The sequence below is a fragment of the Magallana gigas genome, chromosome 5, assembly GCF_963853765.1.
Source record: "Magallana gigas chromosome 5, xbMagGiga1.1, whole genome shotgun sequence".
Classification (NCBI taxonomy): Eukaryota; Metazoa; Mollusca; class Bivalvia; order Ostreida; family Ostreidae; genus Magallana; species Magallana gigas.
The window spans coordinates 38,056,498-38,080,959 of record NC_088857.1 but is presented as its reverse complement, the minus strand read 5'-3'; the positions used below and the strand labels follow the sequence as shown (position 1 = coordinate 38,080,959).

Below are 24,462 nucleotides of genomic sequence, written 5' to 3'. Positions count from 1 at the left end.
AATATTCATACATGAACAAACGGCAAGCTGAAAGAACGTATTGTTGTATTGAAACTCAAGTTATTTTTCAATTTTTCCGCGTGATAAAAAAAAACTTTTTCATTAAATCCCGCTCTTCGTTAATATCTACGTGTATTTGTAATAATTCACAAAGAGTTGACAAATAGAATCCATTTCAACTTTCTTTATTGCGCAAGACTATAGATAAACGGAGAGAGTGATGAAAGGTCCAATTGTAATTGGATTAGATAAAAGGATTTTTTTCCTTCAGAAAATAATTGGTTCAAAGCAAATAAAAATATGAATCGAAAGGAAGATGTTTCAACGAATTTATAATATTAGGATTTTTTCATAAAATTGTTTCAAAGCAGGATTTACATGAAGTTTCATGCGATTTTTGCACCTTATTTGGATGTAGATGCATACATTTCTTTTAATTAATATATGCAGTCATTTTTTTTTAAATGTCGAAACGAATACTTTTTGGAATGAGAGGAGACCCTCTTTAGTTTACATTCCCACTTAAAAAATATAAACCTCAATGCATGGGCAGATATAATAGGATTGGTGAGGTTAATGCCCACTTCCCCTGGAAAATTTATTCGAAGGTCTTGGACACCTGGCAAGCAAAAAATCCCCCAACCCCTGGTTATAATTTCTGAATCCGCGCATGCAATAAGCGCAGATAAGATATCATGGCGTTAAGGTCTCTACATCCCTTAATACTTTTTATGACAGTTCATTACAACATTGTCATTGAAATGAATTGTATAATTATCATTTATAACCTGGACTTAGCTCAGTGGATACAGCATCAGACTACTGACCCCCAATAACAAGAGTTTGAAGACTTGTACTGCAAGTACTTTTGTTTTTAGAATTATTTAAAATCTTTTAATTTTTTCTTTAAAAAAATTCAAGCAGTACAGATGTTTAAACATATCCTACCAGATTATCCCATGTGCTAGAACCTGTGATATTTTTGCTCAAACCTAAAACAAAAGATAACTCTAAATTTTTGCTAGGCAACTAAGCTGGTATAAACATTCCTTGCAAAGGAATATCTTTTGAATATTGATCAAAATATGCTAGAGAATAATCAAATAATAAAAATATCAATTTGAACATCCAAACTTTATAGCATACAATCTGTTTCCCATAAGTAAAATACTAACACAAACACACATCAATTTAACATTTCATTTTCTAGAAAAAGTCATTACTACAACAAAATTGCTTATTTTGATATACATTCCCTATGTAATGCAAAACAAATATAAAACAATGCATAGTTTACAGTTCTTTGCAAGACAAATCTTTAAGTACTGGTACGATATAACCCCACAATGTCAGAGGAGGAAAATTAAAGGTCCAAAACTACTTTCCCAGTTTGGGAAATTCCTCAGGAAACAGCACCAGTCTTCTACATGTGGGACAAGTCATTTCTCTGCCATACACCCATTGTTTGATGCACTGAAAGGAAGCACAACAAGTCATGTAACCACAGAGCAGACTTCGGATTTCATATTACCTATGGTCTTCAAATAAATGCTGTAGATTCCTAATTTAAAAACGCTAGGGATTAATTTCCTCGTGAAATCGCGAAATGCACATCTCGCAGATTTTTAAATCTCGCTTCCTTTTTTCTGTCAGATGTAAAATAAATGAAACTATGACAAAAATTCTGTGTTTGCGGTTTCATATTCTCACAATTTGATGCAAAACGGATGATTGGCGGAATTAAGTGTTTGCATAATATAAGGAATTTACAATAATTGCACAACAGAGCAAATATTACAACATACATACCCCTGCATGAAAAACATGTCCACATTCCAAACTCTTGACTTCTTCACAACTCAAGCCATCATGGCAAATGATGCATATCTCTTCATCATCCCTTGGTGGCTGTTTAGATTAAAACAAAATTCATAAAATATCTCAAATTTTAAGCCTTGCCTTTTCAGAGACTTAATAACAAACACACAAAACACAATTTAATAATAAGACAATTAACTTCTACCATATAAGCTTTTAAACTCAAAGGAATTAAATTCTAATATTCAAAATAAAATAGCATCAAATCCTTCATTTAAAACTTCTGAATAACTTTCCTTTATGTTTATTTCAGAATTGAATGCAACTTCAAATGCAAGATTATGCTGATACATTTTGAAACAGCAACAGATAGTTCTTGTAAAGAACAAAGTATTTGATATGCATGTAGGTAGACACTCACCGGTCTCTCTTGGTTCTTTTGGAATGGCATGGAAAAGTCGCAGAAAGTTTGAGTCACCAGTTTATTCTGCAAATTCAAATAATGAACTCGTTTATAAACTATCAACAGTATCATATACATAGACATGTCATTTTCCTTTACAATATGATGGTACCTTATAAAATGCATGAACCTTTCATGTCCAACAGTTCATTTTGTAAATTAATGCAAGTCAAGTAAATTTCATGACTTCTGACAGATACGTTCCAGGGTAGGTATCACACCTAACGACAAGTGGATAAAACTGATATTGGAAAGGTGTTAAAATACTATTTATCAGGGTTGTCTCCAAGATCAGGGAGGCGGGGAATTCCCCCGCCTATAATGCCTTAATTACCCAGCTATTATTGCATTTCAACACAATCTAATATATACACTAAAATGTATTGTGTACCAACTCTGTATTTATTAATACTTGGGTTAAAAATTCGTCATGGATTTAATTTCATTGATATACACTGCCAACGAAAATAATGAAATTAAATCCTCCACGAATATATCTGCTTCTACAATATAATTAAGTCTACTGTAATGACATTTCATCACAATTTGGCACTGCACTTGCCATTTTTTTTAAAATTATTGTTATCAATCTGAAAGTGAGTTAATGCCAACTATAGCCATACAAAACTATTATGAAAATTCTATTTAATTGTTGAAAGTTTTCAAAAGTTGGAACTTATGAAAATATTTGACTACCTGTAGTCTAATTTCAATTTATGGTCTTAAAGCCAGGTCCCATCAACCAAAAATTTCCAGTAGAGCTACAGCTTGAGCTATACATGCTATATATGTTCTATAAGAAACCCAGTTCTATACAATTTGAAGTTCTGCAACTATTGGGTGTTGAACACTTGCAGTTTTACCTTGTTTTTCATGAGCCGTGTAGCAAACACCCTAGCATCAGCCACAATGTCCTTGACCGTTAAACCACTGAGGCCCCCTCTCTGTTTCCTGACCGACGTTATCACACTGATCAGTTCCTCTCTGTAAGGACAAGAGATTATGACTACCGGTACTGATAATCACACTGCAGAATTCAACATTTATAAATGAAGTATAAAAACACCATTTTAAAGTCACTATCTTAAGACATTCAGCATTCTAAACCATTTTACATTTTCATGGACAGGTAAAAATAAAAGTAATAAATCCATTTATTTATATTTATTTTTTTAACAAAGAACATTTTTATCGAAAACCTTGACTACATCATTAGGGTTATCAAATCCTACAGAACTAAAACTGTAATAGTAAAGGTACATGTACTACCTAAATTTAGCTGCTACAAATAATTTTATTTATTCAGTTTTAGTGCCATATAAGTCAACAAACCTGCTTAATCCTGCAAAGATTTCACCAAGTCTCTGAACAAGTCTCTCAAAGTTGTTGCTCTTTTCAGAAGATGGTCTTGATGTCGCAGACAATTTAGGTGGTGGATTTATGGAAGGCTGTGGATTCAAGGGTGGAAGAGGCTGGGTCATCTCTTTCTTCTTCCCTTTCTTGGTGACCTAACACATTTTAAATAGAAATTCTTTTTTTTTTAAACTAAATCAAAATGTTTTCAGAACTTTTCAACCTGTGAGGACAGTTGTATAGGCACAGATTTTGATATTTTTTTAAAAACCTGCTATGCTTACTTGAGTCCAGCTCTCTTCTTCTTCTGGTGTTGTTTCTTTGATTAATCTAGGCTGTCCTTGAGGTTGTGCCTGGACATCAAGTTGCTGTTGTGTGTCAGAACCATAAGAAATTTGATCCAACTGATCTACAGCACGGCCCACTTCCACTAAAATCAAGAAATGGTTTGAAGATATTTCGTTATGTAAATACCGGTAATATACAATAGGTTTGAACACAAGTTCTTCAATTTGAATAGGTTCTCACTCTATGAAAAGATCTTTAAAGCAATATGAGCTGCAATTTTCGTGCTGAAATTTTTTTTTTTTTACAAAAAATGTTATTTTCTACTAAAATGACAAAAATATCACTGTTTTTAAAGTTCTGTTAGCCATATTTTTATTGGAAAAGCCGTAAAGAAGCCTTAAATGAAGCAAAATTGAATTATTGTCGGCCTGTAAAAAAATTGGTCTGCTATATATTCCTTAGAAGAGAAATTTTTCTTCTGACGAAAATTAACGATTCTTTAAAATTTTATTTGTCATAAGATTTTAATCTACATGCAGACTTATCATACTAGCAAATTTATGCAGCAAAATAAAATTCTAAAAATACACCTCATATTGCTTTAAACATCATTACCTTTCACCATTATTTAACATGACTTACATATTAGGTAACTGCACCTTGAGCAATAAATCCCACTTTAAATCTACTCATGAAGCAATAAATTAATGGACATTTATTATAAATAAAAATCCACCAGTTGTTTTACCCTCTGTGTCTTTCTTCATCCAGTCCCTCAGTGAACCTTTCTCCAGCTGAGTGCGACGTGTGTGCATCACACTGCCCAGTTTCTGCATCCCAAGCTGGTTGGACTTAGTCTCCTCTGGAGGAGGGGTGTTCTCTCTCTTTGTTAAGGATGGTTTCTGCCACTGATTGAACAGATCTTGAGATTCCTTAGATTTAATTGCAAAATCTTTCTCATCTTCCTCCTCCTCCTCCTCCTCATCATCATCAATCTCATCCAGGTTGAGGGATTCCATTTTTGAATCACCCTTCTGAGGGAAATGTTCTTTCCTTAAGATGTTAGGTGAACCCCCTACTATCCCAGCTGAGAGATTAATACTGCTGATTTTGTCACTTATGGAATCCAAACTGTTCTCCAACTGTTTCTGATTTGACATCTCCTTTGGTGCAATACTTGGTTGTGCAAACTCTCTTTTGCTGATGAGGCTTGGGTTTGAAGGAAAAGCTGAAGATTTCTGACCAATGGTTAATAATTGTTCTGTTTTATTTTGGTTTCCAAAGTAATCAACACTTGACTTCATGAAACCTTCTGACACCTCTGGAGCTTGATGCTCAAAGTTTGTGTCAAATGATTTAGGGATGAGAGGTGGTATATACGCCGACTGTGTGTTTAGCGTTGCTGGGTCAGGCTGATTAACATGATCCAGATTTATTGAAGCTCCAATACCTGACTGTACACTAGGCATATTATAGGGATCACAAGCTTTATTTTCTGCATCAAACTTAAAAGGTTTGGATCCACTACTGTTGCTTGCAATAGATGTTCCACTAAGACCGGGTGGGGGTGCAATGTCTTGAATCTGCTCCAATTGAGAGTCAAATTCCTTCCTATTTGGTAAAGGATTTGCCATAATTCCAGAATTCTGGTATGAACTTACACGTTTTGGAATGGCCCCACTTGCTGACGTTGGGATGGAAGTTTCCAAAGAAAAGTCAGTGGTCTCTTTTTGTTGATGAGGTTGAGGTTGAACACAGCTGGAAGTATCTTTTTCTTGCTTGCATGCTGAATTTTCTGAAGGAATTTGTAGACTTAATTTTGGCTCTGTATCCACTTTTTCACTGCCCACAACAGGCTGTGCCCCACTGATGCCCAGATTACCCCCTGATGCAACACACGCCTGTAACACCATAGTCTGTTGGAGGGCAATCGAGTTCAACACACTTGGATCTGCTGCAAATGCTGGGTACACCTGAGCAATTTGAGCCTTCACTGCTTCAAACAATATGGGATCCACAGTTACACCAGATTCTGGTAATGTCTGTTGTTGAGTAGCAGTTGAGTTGGAAACTTGAGATTCTAGATTTGAACCCATCATGTCATGAACTGCAGATGCAGGAGGCATTTCTTCATTTGACAAATTCTGCATGGCTTGTTTTGTTTGACCAAGTGGAACACCATTCACATTTTCTTGATCATTCACTTGCATTTCATTTTTTTTTAAATGTTTCATATCAAATTCATTTGTTTCCAAATTAGTAGAAGAAATCTGCACATTGCATACAACAGTTTGTTCAGTGGGGGAAAAATTTCCATCATTTGATTCACACAAAACCTCAGTTGAATTGTTTGTCATGTAAGGTGAACAATTGAAATCTGCAGATGACTCATCATTTTTCTGCTTTACTACTGAATTTGACTTGACATCTAAGGAATTGACAGTGTGACTAGATGAATACAAAACTTCACTTTTCAAACTAGATTTTGATACAGAGTCCGTTTGAGTTTCCTTCCTTTCCATTTTTTCATCCCTCCGAGGGCATTGTAAATTATCTGCCCCTGTAGGATTCTCCATATTGCTGCTCACTAGTACTGTATCATCAACAACACCTTGTTTTTGAGACATTTCCCATTCATGTTGTAAAAATTGTGCCACTTCTTCTGGTGTAGATAGATTACCATTATTAACAGTGGCCTACAAAAGATAACATTTTACATTATTTAGATCTAAAATAAACATCAATTTGTGACATTTCGAAGAAAAATACCTCAAGGTTTTCCAAAGACAACTTTGTACTATAAGTTTTATTTACAACAGTAAAAACCAAAAGGCTGCAAGTGCATATGAAGAGAGATACACATCACTTTATCCAAGGAAAATATATAGGATATACACAATGTACATGTACCTGCTGTTGAGTTTGTTCTGCCGTATGCTTGTCTCTCTTTTCAGCCTTGACCTCTCCACTGTCCTTGAGCTTACTTTGCCCTTCCTTGACCTGACTCTTCCCTCCAGACTTTACTCCCTTCTTCTTTGTCTTGTCTTTAGTTTTCTTTTTTGCCATTTGACTATCACTTACAGTCTTGGTTGGATTTGGATTCATCATCTCATCTGTAGGTGAATTTGACACACTCCTATTTTCTGCCACTAATCCAACTACACTGTCATTGTCAGCAATGCTGGAGGCAGTGGCTGTCTTTTTAATAGAATTATGGCTAAGCTCTTGACTGAATTTCTGAAGACTATTCATTTTCTAAAAAGAAAAATATATCATTGATTGTGGGGAAAATTTCTCAGCTTTGTTTCATTATCTCATTGAAAGCAAATGTACTACGGATGCTTAACAATTGCATAAATTGTATCATGAAGGTACCAAAAATTACATCATACTAATGCAAACTCTGAGTTCTGAAAAATTTCTTATATCATTACTCTAGGACATTGTTAAAGGTTTTGTTGCATCACATAAAAAAAATGTTAATATCTGTACACAAAAATCAGCAAGGCAGAGTGACCTCATATTTCATACATGTACTTTGCAATTCATAGCTTTAATTCCTATACATGCTATCATAATTATTTTCATACCAGAATTCCCATATAAAGATTTACCTTTTTGTTCACTAATTTGCTAACTTTGCTGTTACTTGTGACAATGGATTCAAAACATGGTACTTCAGTCAGAATTTCTCCAGAATCCAGTTTCTTTTCAAACTCTCGTATTTTTTCCTGAAATTAAATGAATAAATCTAACTTTAAAACAGACATCAGAAAGAACCTACTCATTTTTATAAAGGATTGAACAATATCTGTTCTTCAAAATATATATGTCCCCTTATTCTATACATTAGACGGACAATATCTAACATGGATTTGACATTAATGGAAATCAACTAGGAACTTTCTTGTAATGTTTATCTTGAGTATGGTGTTTGATGAGCGGCAAGCTGACTCAAATACTGTAGCTACCACAATGGTCTGGCAACTTACATACTGACTTACAACAAGAGGCCCATGGGGCCACATCGCTCACCTGAGCACGAATGGCTTTATATGGGTGTCCAAAGGATATTGTGCCATATGGCCCATCAGTAGAAAAACAAAAAAGAATACCATAAAGTATCTAAATTTTACACTTATTTTGCTACACTTAATCTTTGGCATTGTACCTTTATGAAATACCATTGTTTTCAAAAACAACATCCTATACAAGATATAAAACAAAATTTTTGGTAGGGTTACATCGTTAACTTCCAATTCCCTTTATTTTAGTTCTGTCCCCTAACTTTATAAAGCGCTCAAATTATATATGAGAGCATGCATTTAGGTACATTTTAGTCTTCAACTACTAGCTAGTTATTGTATTTTATTTAAAAAATTCCTATATGTGAAAGAAGAAAATTGTACTTCAATGCGCTAAAATCAAAAACATTCAAAAATTTAATTGGTCTTCCGCATTATAAACCACTGTTGTTTACCAGGCGTGAACTCGTGTGACATTTTATAACCTTACTCACTTATAATTGATGAATACACTCGAATGAAAAATGCTGTAATGTTATACGCTAAAGAGCTATTATAATCAATGTGTCGGAGCCGGGGGTGCCCCCCTCCCCTTTTTTGCAAAGTTAGACATTGCAGTACTCAAAATCCTTTTTTTTTGCTTGTCAAGATTTCTAATAAAGTTTAGCCCCCCCCCCCCCCCACTCAGCTACAAATCAAGATGATATTCCGCTGTAAAATTTTCTAAGAATAGCGAGTCGTTTTTATTTAATTGTGTCTGAAAAACCATCAATGTTGGTGTAGATTTCATATAATTCATCGTATAAGGAGGGGGCCCCACAAAGTAGTTACAGCATATCATCCTTTTAATATATCTGTACAGGTATTTAACGTTTAGCGAGACATTTATAGTGATCAATCAAAATTTCAGCGTCAATCGTAGAATTATAAGAAGAGATACAGAGCTCGAATTTCTGCTAGGTTTGAGTCAATTTTTTGTTCAGAAGAGTTTATTACATTCAACTTAAGATTTTTAAATTTGGTGTTTCCGATTCAGCATTTAAAATGTAATTGAACAAAAGCATGGCCTCAGTTCTGTGAGCAAAGCTATGTATCTTGCTTATAATTCGAAACTTGACACTCAAATATGGTTAGTAAAGAGAAATTTTAAACAATTAAAACAGAACAAACATGCACTAAAACAAAGAAAGAGCACAATTTATTTTTCATAATATATATATATATATACCTATATATTTCTAGCAGCGAAAACAATATCCGTTTAAACTGAAAATGCCAAGCATCTTAACAAAACATGTTGTATTCATTAACCATTACATATAGATCGTACCGAATTATCAAAAGAATGTATAGTATTTGTTATATCCAGAATGTTTACATGCTCGGTTCTATATGTTGTTTATGTCATGCGCATTAATACATAATAATAAAGTAGTTCCAAGATGGCAGCCTCTGTTGTGATCCATGTGTTATAGTGCTAGGGCGAATATGTAACATATTGGCGACGAGGATAAACTCCGGTAACCTCAAATTATTCCAAATTGTCTGTTTCTAACCCGTCCCATTATATTTTGGATCTGTGGTAATGGCGGCATTTGGTTTAATTGGAAAGATTGACCCATTTGACGAGACTATCGAACCGTGGGAATCTTACGTCGAACGATTTGAGCAGTACTTCACGGTGAATGAGATAGATCCTGGAAAAAAGGTACCGTCTTTATTATGTCTCATCGGTGGACGATTATATTCTCTCCTGCGGGATTTGACTTTTCCTGATAAACCAGCTGAGAAGACTTATCAGGACTTGGTGACATTACTCAACAGGCATTTGTCCCCTAAGCCCATCAAAACAGCAGAACGCTTCCGTTTCGATAAAAGAGACCAGAAGGAAGGAGAAACAATAACGGAGTATGTAGCTCAGTTAAAGAAACTCTAGATTTATTGTGATTTTAATGCTTCGCTAAATGAAAAGTTGAGGGATAGAGTGGTATGTGGTATAAGACACCCTCACATTCAAAAGCGCTTGCTGTCAGAGAAAGACTTGACATTTGAAAAAGCTATGGAGATCAGTGTGGCAATGGAGGCGGCAGCTAAGGATGCAACAGAATTAGTACAGGCTAGGAATCGGACAGATACAGGAGCCGTGAACAGACTGCATGTGAAGAATAGACGTTCCAGAGGAAACGACAGGAAAAATGAAGTTCAATGACATCTTCGCCAACCTAAATGGTGAAACGCATTTCTCCAAGATCGATTTGAAGCAAGCATACTTGCAACTTCCAGTGGATGAATCGTGCAAGGAGCTACTTACCATTAGCACACATAAGGGATTATATCGTTATAATCGCATGGCCTTTGGCATAGCGTCAGCGCCTGCTATTTGGCAGAGGACCCTTGAGCAAGTATTACAAGGAGTCCCTGGAACTCAGTGCATGTTAGACGACATGGTTATAACCGGCAAGAATAATGAAGAACATCTCAGGAATTTGGACATGGTACTGAAGCGATTGAGCCAATATGGACTGAGAGCAAATCTAGAGAAGTGCGAATTCTTCAAGGAAAGCATTACCTTTTGTGGACATGTGATTGATAGAAATGGTCTACACAAGACACCAGAGAAGATTGATGCCATAGTTAAAGCACCTTCCCCATGTAATGTCTCTCAACTAAGATCGTTCTTAGGTTTAGTGAACTATTATGGTAAATTCTTACCTGACCTGGCAACAGTACTTGGACCGTTGCATAACTTGTTGCGAAAAGACAGCCATTGGAATTGGACAGAATCCTGTGAAGAATCATTCAACAAGGTGAAGGACTTAGTAGCATCAGATCTGGTACTTACACATTATAGCCCTGACTTGCCTATTTCCCTGGCATGTGATGCATCACCTTATGGACTCGGTGCAGTTATTTCTCATGAGCTACCTGATGGAACAGAGAGACCAATCGCATTCGCCTCTTGCACATTAGCACCAGCGGAGAAAAACTATTCTCAGATTGATAAAGAAGCCTTGGGAATCATATGGGGGATCAAGAAATTCCATTCGTACTTGTTTGGTAGGAAATTCAAGTTGATCACCGACCATCAGCCCTTGATACACATTTTCAGTCCTCAGAGAGGAGTCCCAGTTACAGCATCTTCAAGATTACAGCGCTATTCTCTCTTCTTGTCTGCTTATGACTACGAAATTGGATTCCGTAAAACTTCTAAGCATGCGAATGCAGATTCCATGTCACGCTTACCACTGAAAAGCACAGAGTCTGATGTAACCATAGATATGGTGGACGCTTTTTATCTTGGACAGATTGAAACTCTACCAGTTTTTAGCAAAAACATTCAAAACGAAACTCGTAATGACGTAGTTCTAGGTCGTGTCATGTCGTGCATTAACAGTGATTGGACTTCTACTGACAAAGATGGAGAGTTAGCAAAACCACATCAACCCGTACTATTGATGTTCTGAGAACCATTTTCTCCAGAAATGGACTTCCAGTAACAATTGTGAGTGACAATGGCCCACAATTTACCTCAAGAGAATTTGAAGAGTTCTTGAATGCTAACGGCATAAAGCACATCAAGACATCACCGTACCACCCATCTAGTAATGGACTTGCAGAGCGTTTTGTCCAAACTTTCAAGCAAGCCATGAAATGCAGTAAGAATGATGCAGGGAGCATTGAAAGAAAACTGGCAAATTTCTTGTTGGCGTATAGAAATACTGCACATGCAACAACAAATGAAACATGTATGTACATCATTCTTAAGGAGGGAGAAGATGTTATATCCGGAATGTTTACATGCTCGGTTCTATATGTTGTTTATGTCATGCGCATTAATACATAATAATAAAGTAGTTCCAAGATGGCAGCCTCTGTTGTGATCCATGTGTTATAGTGCTAGGGCGAATATGTAACAGTATTTATAATATAAAATGTTGTTAGTGCATCAGATTTTGCTTATTTTGTGCAGGTAAACAATCAGCTGTCTTATTGACCGAAGTCTATGTTTGATTCGATACGTAAAAATTCCAAAATACAGGGGATAGTTCTCCTCAAGTTACAAAGCATGATTTACGAAAATGAAACGAAAATCAAAACAATCTAAAACCACCGTCACAAGTGAAAATGTAAACGCATTGAAAGTTTTAACCTCAATTTACTTCACGAAATCAGCACAAATATATTTTGTATGTTTCAAGTATCCCTTCGAACTGTTGCTCAACAAGCAAATTCATCTTTGTCAGTTTGACCCGTTTGTCATGCGTCAACATTCAAACATGGCTGCTTCAAACAAAGAACTTTCGTTTTCGATATGGAATACTGAACCCGAAGTTATATACTGATTGACAGCGATTATCTCTTTATTTTTATTTTCGTTAATTACTCAAATTGAAACAGAATTAGCCCATAATTTTTGCAATTAATATTTTCCTTTCCATAAGGATTATTTATGCTTAATTACGTTGAATTTGACTCAGTAGTTCTTGAGAAAAAGATTTTTTAAAATCCACCCCCCTTTTTCTACAGTTTCGAGGTTTTCTCCGTTTTAAATAAAGATCAGTCTTTCATTTCTGCATTTTATAATCACCTTTCCATAGGGATGCTTTGTGCCAAATTTGGTTGAAATTGGCCATTTGGTTATAGAGAAGAAGTTTAAAATGTGAAAAGTTTACAGACAGACGGATGACGGACAAACTGTGATCAGAAAAGCTCACTTGAGCTTTCAGCTCAGGTGAGCTAAAAAGTATTACGCCTTTTTCATAAGAAGGAGTCATAACTCCTCTTCTTCCTTTTTTTAACATTTTAAAGTAACATAAACCTCTTTTCATTTTAGTTTAAATTGTCAGAGGTATAAGAATGAATAAAATAAACTATGCAAATTGTCAATCAGTGTTTTTAAAAAAGTTAGTTTTGTATTCATTTACCAAATGACACAAGATCTTTTTCTTTAAAGTTGTTATCTGGAAATCTATCAATTCTTCCAAGTCTGCATCACTACAAAACAAAAGGCACTAATCAATAAAATGCAATGTAACTAAAAATACATATCATTAATACTTTTCTGTATCTTTTTTATGGAAAACAACATTGAAACAAAAATGAAAGACATGCCTTTGATAATATGGATAAAAAAAGACTGAAATTCTTACTCAAGATCAAAATAGCTTGTCCATGTAATTCTACTCTTCTCCAAAGTGGATATTTGTCTTTCCATTTCGTCTAGACACACCTTCCCTCGAAGTAACAGCAGTTCTTTCTGCAAATGTACAGTCAATCATTTCTAAAGTTATAAGACCACAATGATTACACTTAACTCAAAAATTATTTGTTTGATTACAATCTTTACATATTAACAGCTTTGTACCTGAGTATCGGCTAGCCTGCAGCGAAGTTCATTCAATGGCATGATGATGGTGTCGTCATCATCACACTCAAATGTCTCCATGGTGTTAATGCCAACTTCCCTGGAATCACAGGTGATCGTCTTCATGCTCTGATCCTTCAACTTCACTTGGGGGGTGTTACAGGATGCATTCACCATAGGTTCCAACCAAGTTTGACAGGAGGCATTCTTGGAGTAGTAGCTCTGACCGAGTCTATGAATATGCTGTGCAGGGTTAAATGAGGTATCTTTCTGTCCCTCAGGCCAAGAATTGTCAGATACAGAATTCACAAATGAAAAGCAAGGCATTGCTCCATTCCCAGTGGAAGGAATGAACTCTGGGGAGCCAGTATTAAGGGGGAAGGAGGTTTTCTCCTTGGGCATGAACTCTGGTGACCCTGGGTCAAGGACACTTCGAAGAAGTGGTTTAGAGGCTATCACACCCAGTGGCACACTTCCATTATTGTTGCTATCAGTTTGTTGTTTGTCTGTTTGGATATCGTTGCTGTTCATTTTCATTGGCCAAGAGTATAATTTATTTCCACAGGTTGCCTTGTCGGTGCAATTCCTTTCATTTTCTTCAACCCTCAAGTCCTTCAAGGCACCTAGGATAGCATCATTCACAAGTTCTTTTGCAAGATCCTCTAAATATGTTTGGTCCTTCCCTCTCATTGTGTCATTTTTTCCCAACTGAACATTTTCAGTCTTTTGATGATCAATTTCCACTGAGTTAACATCTTCCTCACAGCTTTTTTCTATACTTGTTTCTTCTTCAAAAGAATCTTCTTGACTTTCACTGTGCTTTGATGAGGTGGACTGAATAGAATTTGACCTGTTCCAAAGGGAATTTCTCTCCTCCTCATCCAACAATTCTTTTCCAGTTCCACAGAATTCATCAATGCATTTCAAGATTACTTGATCCTTTTCTTTGGAACTCATCTCACTCAACTCAGCCTTCTCTCTGGGATCCTCCATTATGATTCCATTTGTGAGGGCCTTCTGTTGGAAATTGTCGAGAACATCCCCTTGCTGTTTCTTGTGATGATTTAATGTGGGGTCTGATTTGCTGACTTTTGGCACTATGGTGTGTTTGGTGTCTTTTTCCTGGGATTTCAGGAACTGTTCCACTGTACTGCTGATTTCAATACCATACTGAGATGCTTTGGCTTTGAACTTGTCTTCCACTGACTGTGGCGGAGTTGATGTTCTTTCACCTACAAGGATATGGCAGTTGCAATATACACGTAGCTAAAATCATAACATGTTCATTTTAAGAATGTGAAGATATTTTGTATCATAATAAACATAAAATTTTACCTATTATTAAGTATAATTGCATTTCAGAAACCAAAATGAACTTGGTTATCTAATGTCCCTTTCCCAATTATGCTAGCTTTCTTACTTTAACAGAGAATTAAATAATGGGAATTACAATTTTACCTTGAGTTGAGTCCATGTAAGACTGAAAGATAGCTTCATCATGAAGTGGTGGGAGTTGACTATGAGGAGTTGTTTCAGCACTTGATCCAAAAACTGTAGGAGTGGATCCAGGGGATCTGTATGATCCAGGGGGTGTTGGTGACCTTTTATACACATCTGGTGAGCAGTTCATGAACAACACCGCATTTCCTGTTGACGTCTTTGGACTGACTGGTGTGTAGGAAACATTGCTGGGGGACAAACCAGAGCGTGGCTGCATTAATGATCTCCCCGTTAAATCTTGCACTGGAAATCTTAACAAACACACAAACATGACCACTTATGACAATACATCTTGTGTACAATCAGACTTTTTATGTTATGATACACCATTCATGGTTTCTTATAACAATATTCCATGCCAACAATTAAAATAACAGTGGATATTTTGAGGCTACATAAATTCAAGGACAATTTATTGTAACCAAATACCTGTTTTGTGATTTAGATGAGTCAATTTAGTTTAAAATTGTGATGAACAATGTGCTTTATCTAAATTTACTAATTTTTCATTTGCTTGTACGACAAGATAATCACCAATTTGGAGTCAGAATTGGGAGGCTAAGAATTCATTCAAATATGCTCAGCTTCTCAACAATCTTAATAACAAATTATGATGAGAAATTTAAATATGTCACTAGTTTAACTTCAAATAGAATATATACTTAGCAAGTATTGTCAATTGTTATAATTGTTGTATAGTTATTTATGACAGAACTAATACTAAATTTCATTAAAAACAAACTCTGGAGCGATTCATTTTTCTGAAAACAGGACAGTATGTTTACAGCCTCTACCAATTAACACAATTTACCCTTTTCTCAAAGTCATGAACATTTTGGTTTCTCAGGTCTACTCAACAGTGAAATCAATAAAAACAGATGAAACTACAGAAGTCATAAGACGTAAATGTACCAAACTTTGAATTCACTTACCTAGGGTACATATTATTTGATGGGGCATGGTATCTTTGCCCTAAGGATGAGGGCTGCACATTCTGTGGTGGGAGCGACAGGGGGGATGGGGCACAGGACCCTGGGGTCATTGAGGGAGTGGAATAGGGTAACTGTGTATATGGCTGGGGTCCTGCATCAAAGAGAAAAAAAATATAAACAAGTTCCTTAACAACCCAATTTGATTTAAGTAAAGTATTCAAATATCTGATCCCTTTTATCCAGAAATCTGAACTATCACCATTTCAAGACTGACCAGTCAGAAATCGGATAATCCACTTAACCATTTGATACTATTTATACAATCCTTTGTTAAATATTATTCTTTGATCATCAATAAATCTCAAAGTCACTCTCACCTGAATTGTATGTAGCATAGGGAAGGTGATTAGGCTGGGAATAATATTTAGTATAGCCATCTCCCATCTGCATAGGATACATCGGTATATTTGGGTTCATATTTGTAACATGAAATCTGTAATTAAAAAAAAAAGCAACACTTCAGTTTAATACAACGTGTGAAAGAAGACACCAGAAAGAAATACTGTCCACATCCTTACTCTCATGTTGTGAGGCTTCAATCTGTTTGTAAGCTCTCAGCATGACCCATTATCACTGGTTTTTATTACACTAAGCTAAGCTTTTAAAATGAAATGACTCTCAGTAGGACGTTTGATAAAATGATCTTCACAGCGTTATGCAATGACCCATGTGGTTCTATAATCAGGATAAAATGTTTCCAGGTCAGTACTAAGTATGGGCATAATTTCTTGTAAAATGCAATATATATTAATCCATGGGTGTCAACGCTGTTTCTCTTCTTTTGACCCTTTCTAGATTAATTTGACTTCTTATAGATATATCTTGTGATTATAGCCCCAGTTAAAAAAATTCAATTTCTTTTTTTTTTTAGTTATAGCATTTTATGCTATTAACAATAGCATAAAGGTTGAATGAAATGAAAATGATATCACTCACTCATGGTTAGTTTTTTTAAAAACTTTACTGGTGTGCGACCAGTTCTTGCCAAGGACCATTTCTTGCCAGTGCAATGTTACGGTACTTCATATTTTGTAAATATATGATTTATTTAATAACATGCTGCCAAAACTGAATTTTACTTAGTTCTTTAAGGGTTAAAAGTAGATGTCAAGGTTTAATGTAAAATACAGAATTTATCAATTTTCAATAAGTGACTAACTTTAAAACACACAGTTAAAAAAGTCTATTATTTTTAAGAAAAGTAAATCAGAGCAGACAGATCATTGGAGGCATTTTAGGTCACAAAACTGTTCAAGCAAGTTTTTTTATTGTATAAATTGATACTTTAAAACCGAAAAGGTTAAACACCTTGAAGTTCACAGAAGACTGGTTAACAATAATACAGGCTACAGCGGTACTGACTGGACCTCTGGTATGATTAATGTCTATACTTGTATAGTGTATACACATTTTGGGATGTGAATTTATATAAACCAATTAGCATCTTTAGTGAAACTATGCCATAGACTTCAAAGCCTGTACATCTCAGCTCCAATAGCAAACTATTTCAACTCCATCTCTGTATAATTGCACGTCAAAGATGTTGGGATTTTTCTTGAATTCACTATTAATTTAATTACATTACGATTAATTTAATTACATTACGGGAGTGTATGTACGGCCAAATGCATGATGATGCATAGAGCTAGAAGACAGGCGACCCAAAGTAGTTTCAAATTTAACTACCCTCACACAAACCATTAGTGGATGTTGGTCTGCAATATGACGCCGTTTGCCACTGCCCAAGACTGCGAGACAATTAATGCAAATTGCAATGGCATCTCTCCGGGCTCTCGAACTTGTTAAACTTTCTGACCTGTAATTGGCCTAACTATGCATTGTTATAGAATGTTCAATATTTATCGTAACGCTAATTATAAGGCTAAATTGAATCTTTCTTACCTATTCAAATGTATTTAGAACAGTGAATCTTTATCATCAACATGGTCAGCCGTCTGTTGAACTAAGCTCCCATGCACGTTGTTTATTGAATATGGCGCTCTCTGTCGTTCTACATTCAAAGAATGCAACCAAAAATATAGTGCAGTCTTAGCTTAACAAACTTCTTATCAAATAAAACGTTTATCATGTGTTTGTGTCAATATAATAATGAATTAGGCCTTTTACATCATGTTTGTTCGGGATATTTGTAAGAAAACAGGACGTAATTGTTTTTATATCACTCCGCGTCTAATGTGTTTACTAACCTTCCCGCCATATTTCAGATGTGTCGACATACATGATATGACATTTGTTTATTTGGTAAATTTTGTGCCATTCTTGTATATATTTTACCGTGAATTTAAATTTTCTTAATTTCGTTTTTTAAATAGAAAATTATTTGCCGTGTTATGTCACAGTTGAAATCTTAACATGACAAACAGTTGATATGACAAACTGATGATAATACTAGTTAATATGGCAATGCACCAGTGACAGTCTGGTCAGGCACCTGACGTCATGTATTTTCGAAAATATAACCATTTGTGCTTAATAATGTTTTAATTCTGAAAATTTGCATTAAGGAATTTTTATGTTTAAACTGTTCATGTCTAAACTGTTATGTATGCCTGGTTTAATTTGGGATTTGAACGAAGAGGAATAACTTTCATTGTTATACTTTCATGTTAAATACTGAAATCTGATTGGTTAAGACGCAGTTAATAATATTTACTATTACCCTCAGCGTTAGCAACGCACTTGGCAACGGGTAACATTAAAAAATGTTACATGCGCGAAAATTATGCGCGTACGGTTCGCTGTAGAATTCACGTTATTCCTATATAAAAGCAGAAAAATTTTCTTAAAAATTTTAAAAAAGACATTCAGTATAACAAAATAAATAGTGCCTGTTTGGGAGGATAACAGTTGAAATTGACACCCCTCGAAAACCATTGTCAACCTCCGCTTCGCGTCGGTTGACAATGGTTTTCTCGGGGTGTCAATTTCAACTGTTACCCTCCCAAACAGGCACTATTTATATATTGATATGGGGTAAGAGGAAACAGAGTTAGGATAAGCTGGTAGATATATGGGAAGAGAGATATATATACCCTATCTATAATCTATAAATACACTGGTGTATTTATGTATAGATGGGGTACATGTATATATCTCTTTCTTTCCATACATTTAATGGCTTACTGATAGAAATTTAGAGGCTTGTGGTAAAATTCAACTGCAGTGCATGCATGGAGACTAAATTTGGATCATAACGCATACAGCTCACCACAGGACTAAATGATTGAGGAGGGAATCTATCACCTTCTCCATGCACAAATCCACAAAATTTTTCTCGGGTGAAGGACCAGGGGTCTGAGGAATAATTTTGATTGCCTTGGGAGGAGGGGTGTGGGTGTGTCCGAGCGAGGCCCATTTTCAGTAATTTTACAATGTGAATTTTGTAAGTTTATTAAACAAGTCAATAGTGCCACTTTTTATATTAAGTCTTCTTATTGATGAGTATTGAACCATCACTGCATGCTGACATCTAGGGTAAACACAGAAAATTTATTAAATGCGTATTTTGAATATGCAGTGAAACCCAGTTAAGAAAATACCAGTAAATAATATTCTTTAAAATTATTTTTTGCCTTATATAGAGGAAAGATTTTTAATTCACAAACAACATGTATTTCTCCAGTATCATTTAAAAATGATCTCTGTTGTAATGTCTATAGCATCCCTGTAATTCATAGTACCGGTACTATAAACTTTAAAAACTGTTGTGAAATGCTTTAACACTTTTTTCTCGAACTTCACTTTTATCGGTAGCTTGTTTAAACACTCAGTCACCCCTGCGAATGTTATTGTCATTTAAATTTTAGACCACGTGGTTTTATTTGACCCTTTCAGTTTCGCAGTAAAAATCGTGCCTCGTGTTTATAGTCTATTTTAGAGAATCTAGGTACTTGTATTCAAATGTAAATTCTAGAGGTTTATTGATTTTAGACCTTATTTTTATTAATTGGTGGATAAAATGTGTTCTAGAAATAAATGTGACAATACAAAAAAAAGTATTTTTTCTGCTGTTGCGACAATTATCATGCGTAGTAGAGATCCCCCCTAAGAATTAATTTTCGATCCGCGCCTGACCTAGTAATAACATCAATAGTGAAACAGACTGTACTATTTTATGCAGAATGTTCATTGAAAATGGCACGATACACTAAGTTTTTATCCAAAACATTCACCCATTATTTTTTTTTAAAAACATGGTATTTCACACAACAAGCATCAAACATGGCTATGATTTTATTAAGCAACCCAATGTTTATATTATCAACCACTCTACACGTGGTTGTACACGAACGATAACTCTGTTCTGAATATCATCGTTTAATTAAAAAACTGCTAGATAGTGAAATAAGACATACATCTTAAAATATGTTGATGTTTTAACATAAATCAAAGTAGAATATGATATGAAAATCAACCAGTACTTACGTATTTTGAGAATATTATCCGAACATTTATACTTCCGCTCGAAATTTCACAGGAACTGGACAAATCTCGGTGAAGTCTCGTGAACTTTCATTCGAGCACCTTTGGATTTATTACATACTTAGCAACGATAAAGAAAACATTCCGAACACATTCGCATGGGTGTCAGTGTTCCAAACTCACTTTGATTTTTACCGACCGTGCTGTCCAGACAGAATTAGTCACGACTCACTGCACGTGGCTTGGGTGCTTTACCGGTGCACCTATTTAAAAAGTGACACCACTGGCTGTGTATTGTTTTCTTTGGTGTTACAGAGTAAAATCAAGATCTTACGGAAGCCCATTTAGGACCTATCAAAAAATATTTTTGAATTTGATATAACGAATTCTTGAATTTGTTAAAACGAATTTAAATCGTTATAACAAATTGTTGAATCCGTTATAACGAATTAAATTTGTTATAACAAATTTAAGGAATTCGTTTTAACGAATTTAATCTGTTATAACAAATTCGCTGAATTCGTTATTTCAAATTTTAAAATCTGTTTTAACAAATTAAATTTGAAATAACGAATTCTTGAATTCGTTATTTCAAAGTTTTAATTCGTAATATCGGTTTTTTAAAATCGGTTATAACATATTTTCACCCAATTTGTGGTAACAAATTTCATGTTTTGGGGAACAAATTAAACCGGGCGGACTTCATTTGTCCCATATCGGCGTACGACGAAATGCGCCGATCAATTGATCGGCGTTTAACTGCGAAGTGGTAAATGAAGCTGTTGCTGTAACCATGGTAACAGATGTAACAATTCCAAAAGACACCTTACTTCATCAGCTTTGCTAGAATCCCTACATAGATAGAAACAAAATATTTAAGAACTGTTATATATGTAGCAATGCAATTTCACCAAAAACACAATATATACAGATTTGCTTCTACGGGTTTCTGTGCAGAATTCCAAATATTTTTTTTAATTAATGCTATCAATCGATGAGCATGCTGATTTATTAACATATATCTGCATTTATCATCTCATTTCATCACCAAACCGTGAGATTACGCCATACTTAAAAAATACCTGTCTGGAATAGAATTGATTTAAGAATAAGGAATCATTCTTTGAGTATTACTAGTCTCAGGTGATTTTGGCCGGGACGTGTTCAAATCAAATAAAACTCGAAGGGATTTATGATAGATTTGACCACGCTCTGACCGAAATTATCAACTCGTAATATTCAAAGATTCCTTATTACTTTAATACTTATATTTATATTAATTCCAATTTCTACACTTTAAAACAACATTCTAAAACCACTGTTGTTTTTAATAAATAACACATGCTATGTATTATTACGCAGCGCAGCCAATACTGTTTTTCGGTTATGCTGTAGGACACGCCCATTTTGTGTCGCTCGTTTTTTTTTTTTATCATTGGGCTGGGTTATCACAGTAAAGGACACTTAAAAATATCAATATAATATTTTATATGATGTAGCCAGGCATTATAACCAGGATATGTGCATGCGTGAAGCAATTTTCCATCAGAACGATGTATAGAATAGGCTATTTTTTATGTAGTACAACCAGGCACTATAACCAGGATGTGTGCATGCGTGTACCGACTTTTCGGAAACGTTTGGGAGGAAATTCGAAAGTTGTTTGAGGGAACTTCGAACTGATATTAGCGCAATTTAAAAAAGTTTAGAAAAAGCCGATTTTAACAGTACAAATGTTCATTAAAAGAGATAGGATTGTGGTGTACATTAGATTTACACCAAAATGTTAAATAAATATTAGTATTTGAGAGAAAAAAAAAGAGCAATGTTACAGGAAAACAACAGGCACTTAGCATCGGAGTGGGGGAGGGGGTGTGGAGTGGAGCAGGGGCAGGGGGACGAGCTAGACTACTCCCTTCAGCACACGTTTACTCGCAGCAAATGTTTTCTTAAATTTAGATATAAAAGGTGAATTAACAAAGAGTTCCCTTCCTAATGTTTTGGGACCAGATAAAAACTAAAAAAAAAAGAGAGAGGAAATAAAATGTAGATTTGAAGTTAACGGTACGCCTTACCCCATATTCCCACGGATTAGGAGTTTTAAATGTTTTAATGGCATAGTGTATGTATCACTAGGGTCAGTGTTTGTATCACCAGGGTCTGTATATCCATAACTTGGGTCAATATTACGATAATCAGGATGTCTATATCTATCAACAAGGTCAGTGTACGTATCACCAGGGTCTGTGTGCCCATCATCTGGGTCTGCATACCAATAACCTGGGTCAGTGTACGTATCATCAGGGTCAGTGTATGTATCACTAGGGTCAGTGTTCGTATCACCAGGGTCTGTATACCTATAACCTCGGTCAGTATTACGATTATCAGGATATTTATATCTATTACCAGGGTCAGTGTACGTATCACCAGGGTCTGTGTGCTCATCACCAAGTCATTCGACCCATCTTCAGGGTCTTAATGCATATCACCAAGGTCAGTGTTCGTATCACCAGGGTCTGCCCATTACCAGGGTCTCAAAACCTATATTGTTATAGGTATTGAGACCCAGGTGATGGATATACTGGCTCTGGTTACGCGTATTCATGTACACACTCTTGTAATTGGGTACACTAACCTTGGTTATAGGTAAATTTACCCTGGTGATGGGTATGCTGATTCTGGATATGGGTATACAGACGTCATTGATGTGCACTCTGTCCCTATTAATACTAGTATACAGACCCCGGTGTTAGGCATATAGACCCTGGTGAAACGTACACTGACCCTGGTGATAGGCATTGAGAGCCTGGTGATGGTTACGTGGATTTCTGGCTATGGGTAAACAAACTCTGGTGATTAGCGCAAACACACATTGACCCTCGGGATAAGTATTGAGACCCTGGTGTCCTGGTGATGGGTATACTGAATCTAGTTATGCGTATACAGACCCTGGTGATACGTACACCGACTCTGGTAGTACTTACTCTGACCCTGGTAATATGTACTCTGACCCTGGTGATGGGTATACAGACCCTGGTGATGGACACACAGACCTTGGTGAGGGGTTATGGATAGAGCTACATGGGGTCGGTGTTCTGACCACCCCTACCCCTCACCAATAACCCCTGAAATAAAAGAAAACAAAAATAAATTATCCCTCTCCTCCTAACCTTGAATTTTTTTTATATTGAATTTAAGCGTAGGTGTTTATAAAACCTAGTGAATGGTATATTGTATGAGATACAGTAATATTGGTTTATATATAAACTAAATTCTTTTTTACTGGTATATATAAGGAAACCGTGATATTTTGTTCAGGCGGGTGGCATCGTATACAAGTGAAAAGAGAGGGGGGATGGGAGAATCGCCAAACAATTTTTGACATGCAAAAAAAAAATTCGAAAATCGTACACCGTGGGGGTAGCTACAGAAATGCTAAGTTTACCTCAAACTTAAATTTCACAGTTTATTTCCTCCCAGTCACTTTCAATTTTATACATGCTCCGAAAATGCTAGGAAAGGGGGGAAGGCAACTGCATGGGGACAGGCCTCTCCCTGCCACCCCCACCAACCCACCAGTTTGAAGCTACGTGTCTATTGTTTTCCTGTAACATTGCCTTTATTGACCTCGCAAATATTTAATTAATTTTTTTTAGTGTAAACCAAAGTTACATAACATTCTTATCAGTTTTAATGACTATATGATATAAAAGTTACGGTTTTCTGTTTTCTGTTTTTGGCACCTATCATCAGTTCGAAGTTTCTCCAAGATGCTATCGAATTTCCCCCCGAACGTTTACCAATCCCGATGGAAAGTTTGTTCACGCATGCGCACATCCTAATTATAATGCCTGGCTATGTCATATAAAATATCATATTTATATTTTTCAAGTGTCCTTTACTGTGATAACATTACAAATCAATTTTGAAAACCTATTGCCCAATTATCTCAGAAAAAAGGAGCGACACAAAATAAGCGTGTCCTACAGCATAACCGAAAAAAGGGTATTTGCTGCAATAATACATAACATGTGCTATGCATGAAAAAAAAAACCAAGTGGTTTTGAAATGTTGTTTTGAAGTGTAGAAATTGGAAATAATATAATTAAAAGCAAAAAGGCATCATTCTTTGAATAATATGAGGTGATAATTTCGGTCGGAGCGTGCATATCAAATCTATCATAAAGCCCTTCAAGCTTTATTGGATTTGAACAC

At 35.5% G+C, this 24,462-nt stretch overlaps 1 protein-coding gene across 1 annotated transcript; it reads right to left on the bottom strand.

Moving 5' to 3' along the window:
• Positions 1 to 1,186: 1,186 nt before the first annotated feature.
• Positions 1,187 to 17,851, bottom strand: LOC105331851 (uncharacterized). Its single transcript, XM_034466951.2, has 16 exons — positions 17,707 to 17,851; positions 16,122 to 16,237; positions 15,745 to 15,895; positions 14,771 to 15,063; positions 13,313 to 14,544; positions 13,098 to 13,204; positions 12,873 to 12,942; positions 7,537 to 7,653; positions 6,833 to 7,177; positions 4,671 to 6,618; positions 3,919 to 4,064; positions 3,614 to 3,789; positions 3,145 to 3,265; positions 2,240 to 2,305; positions 1,810 to 1,908; positions 1,187 to 1,473 (listed from the first exon to the last, which is right to left on the bottom strand). The coding sequence occupies exons 2-16, from the start codon at positions 16,219 to 16,221 to the stop codon at positions 1,378 to 1,380; spliced, it is 5,067 nt and encodes a 1,688-aa protein (XP_034322842.2). The 5' UTR covers positions 16,222 to 16,237; positions 17,707 to 17,851; the 3' UTR covers positions 1,187 to 1,377.
• Between the last annotated feature and the right edge of the window lie 6,611 nt (positions 17,852 to 24,462).

What these genes read in the sequence shown, in the direction of transcription:
- LOC105331851 (XM_034466951.2), bottom strand. Translation starts at nt 16,221, where the DNA reads ATGAACCCAAATATACCGATGTATCCTATGCAGATGGGAGATGGCTAT. An exon ending in AAAAGATCTTGTGTCATTTG is followed by an intron (nt 7,654 to 12,872) that starts GTAAATGAATAC and finishes ATTTAATTTCAG; the next exon opens with GAAAAAATACGAGAGTTTGA. An exon ending in GACATGTTTTTCATGCAGGG is followed by an intron (nt 1,474 to 1,809) that starts GTATGTATGTTG and finishes GCTTCCTTTCAG; the next exon opens with TGCATCAAACAATGGGTGTA.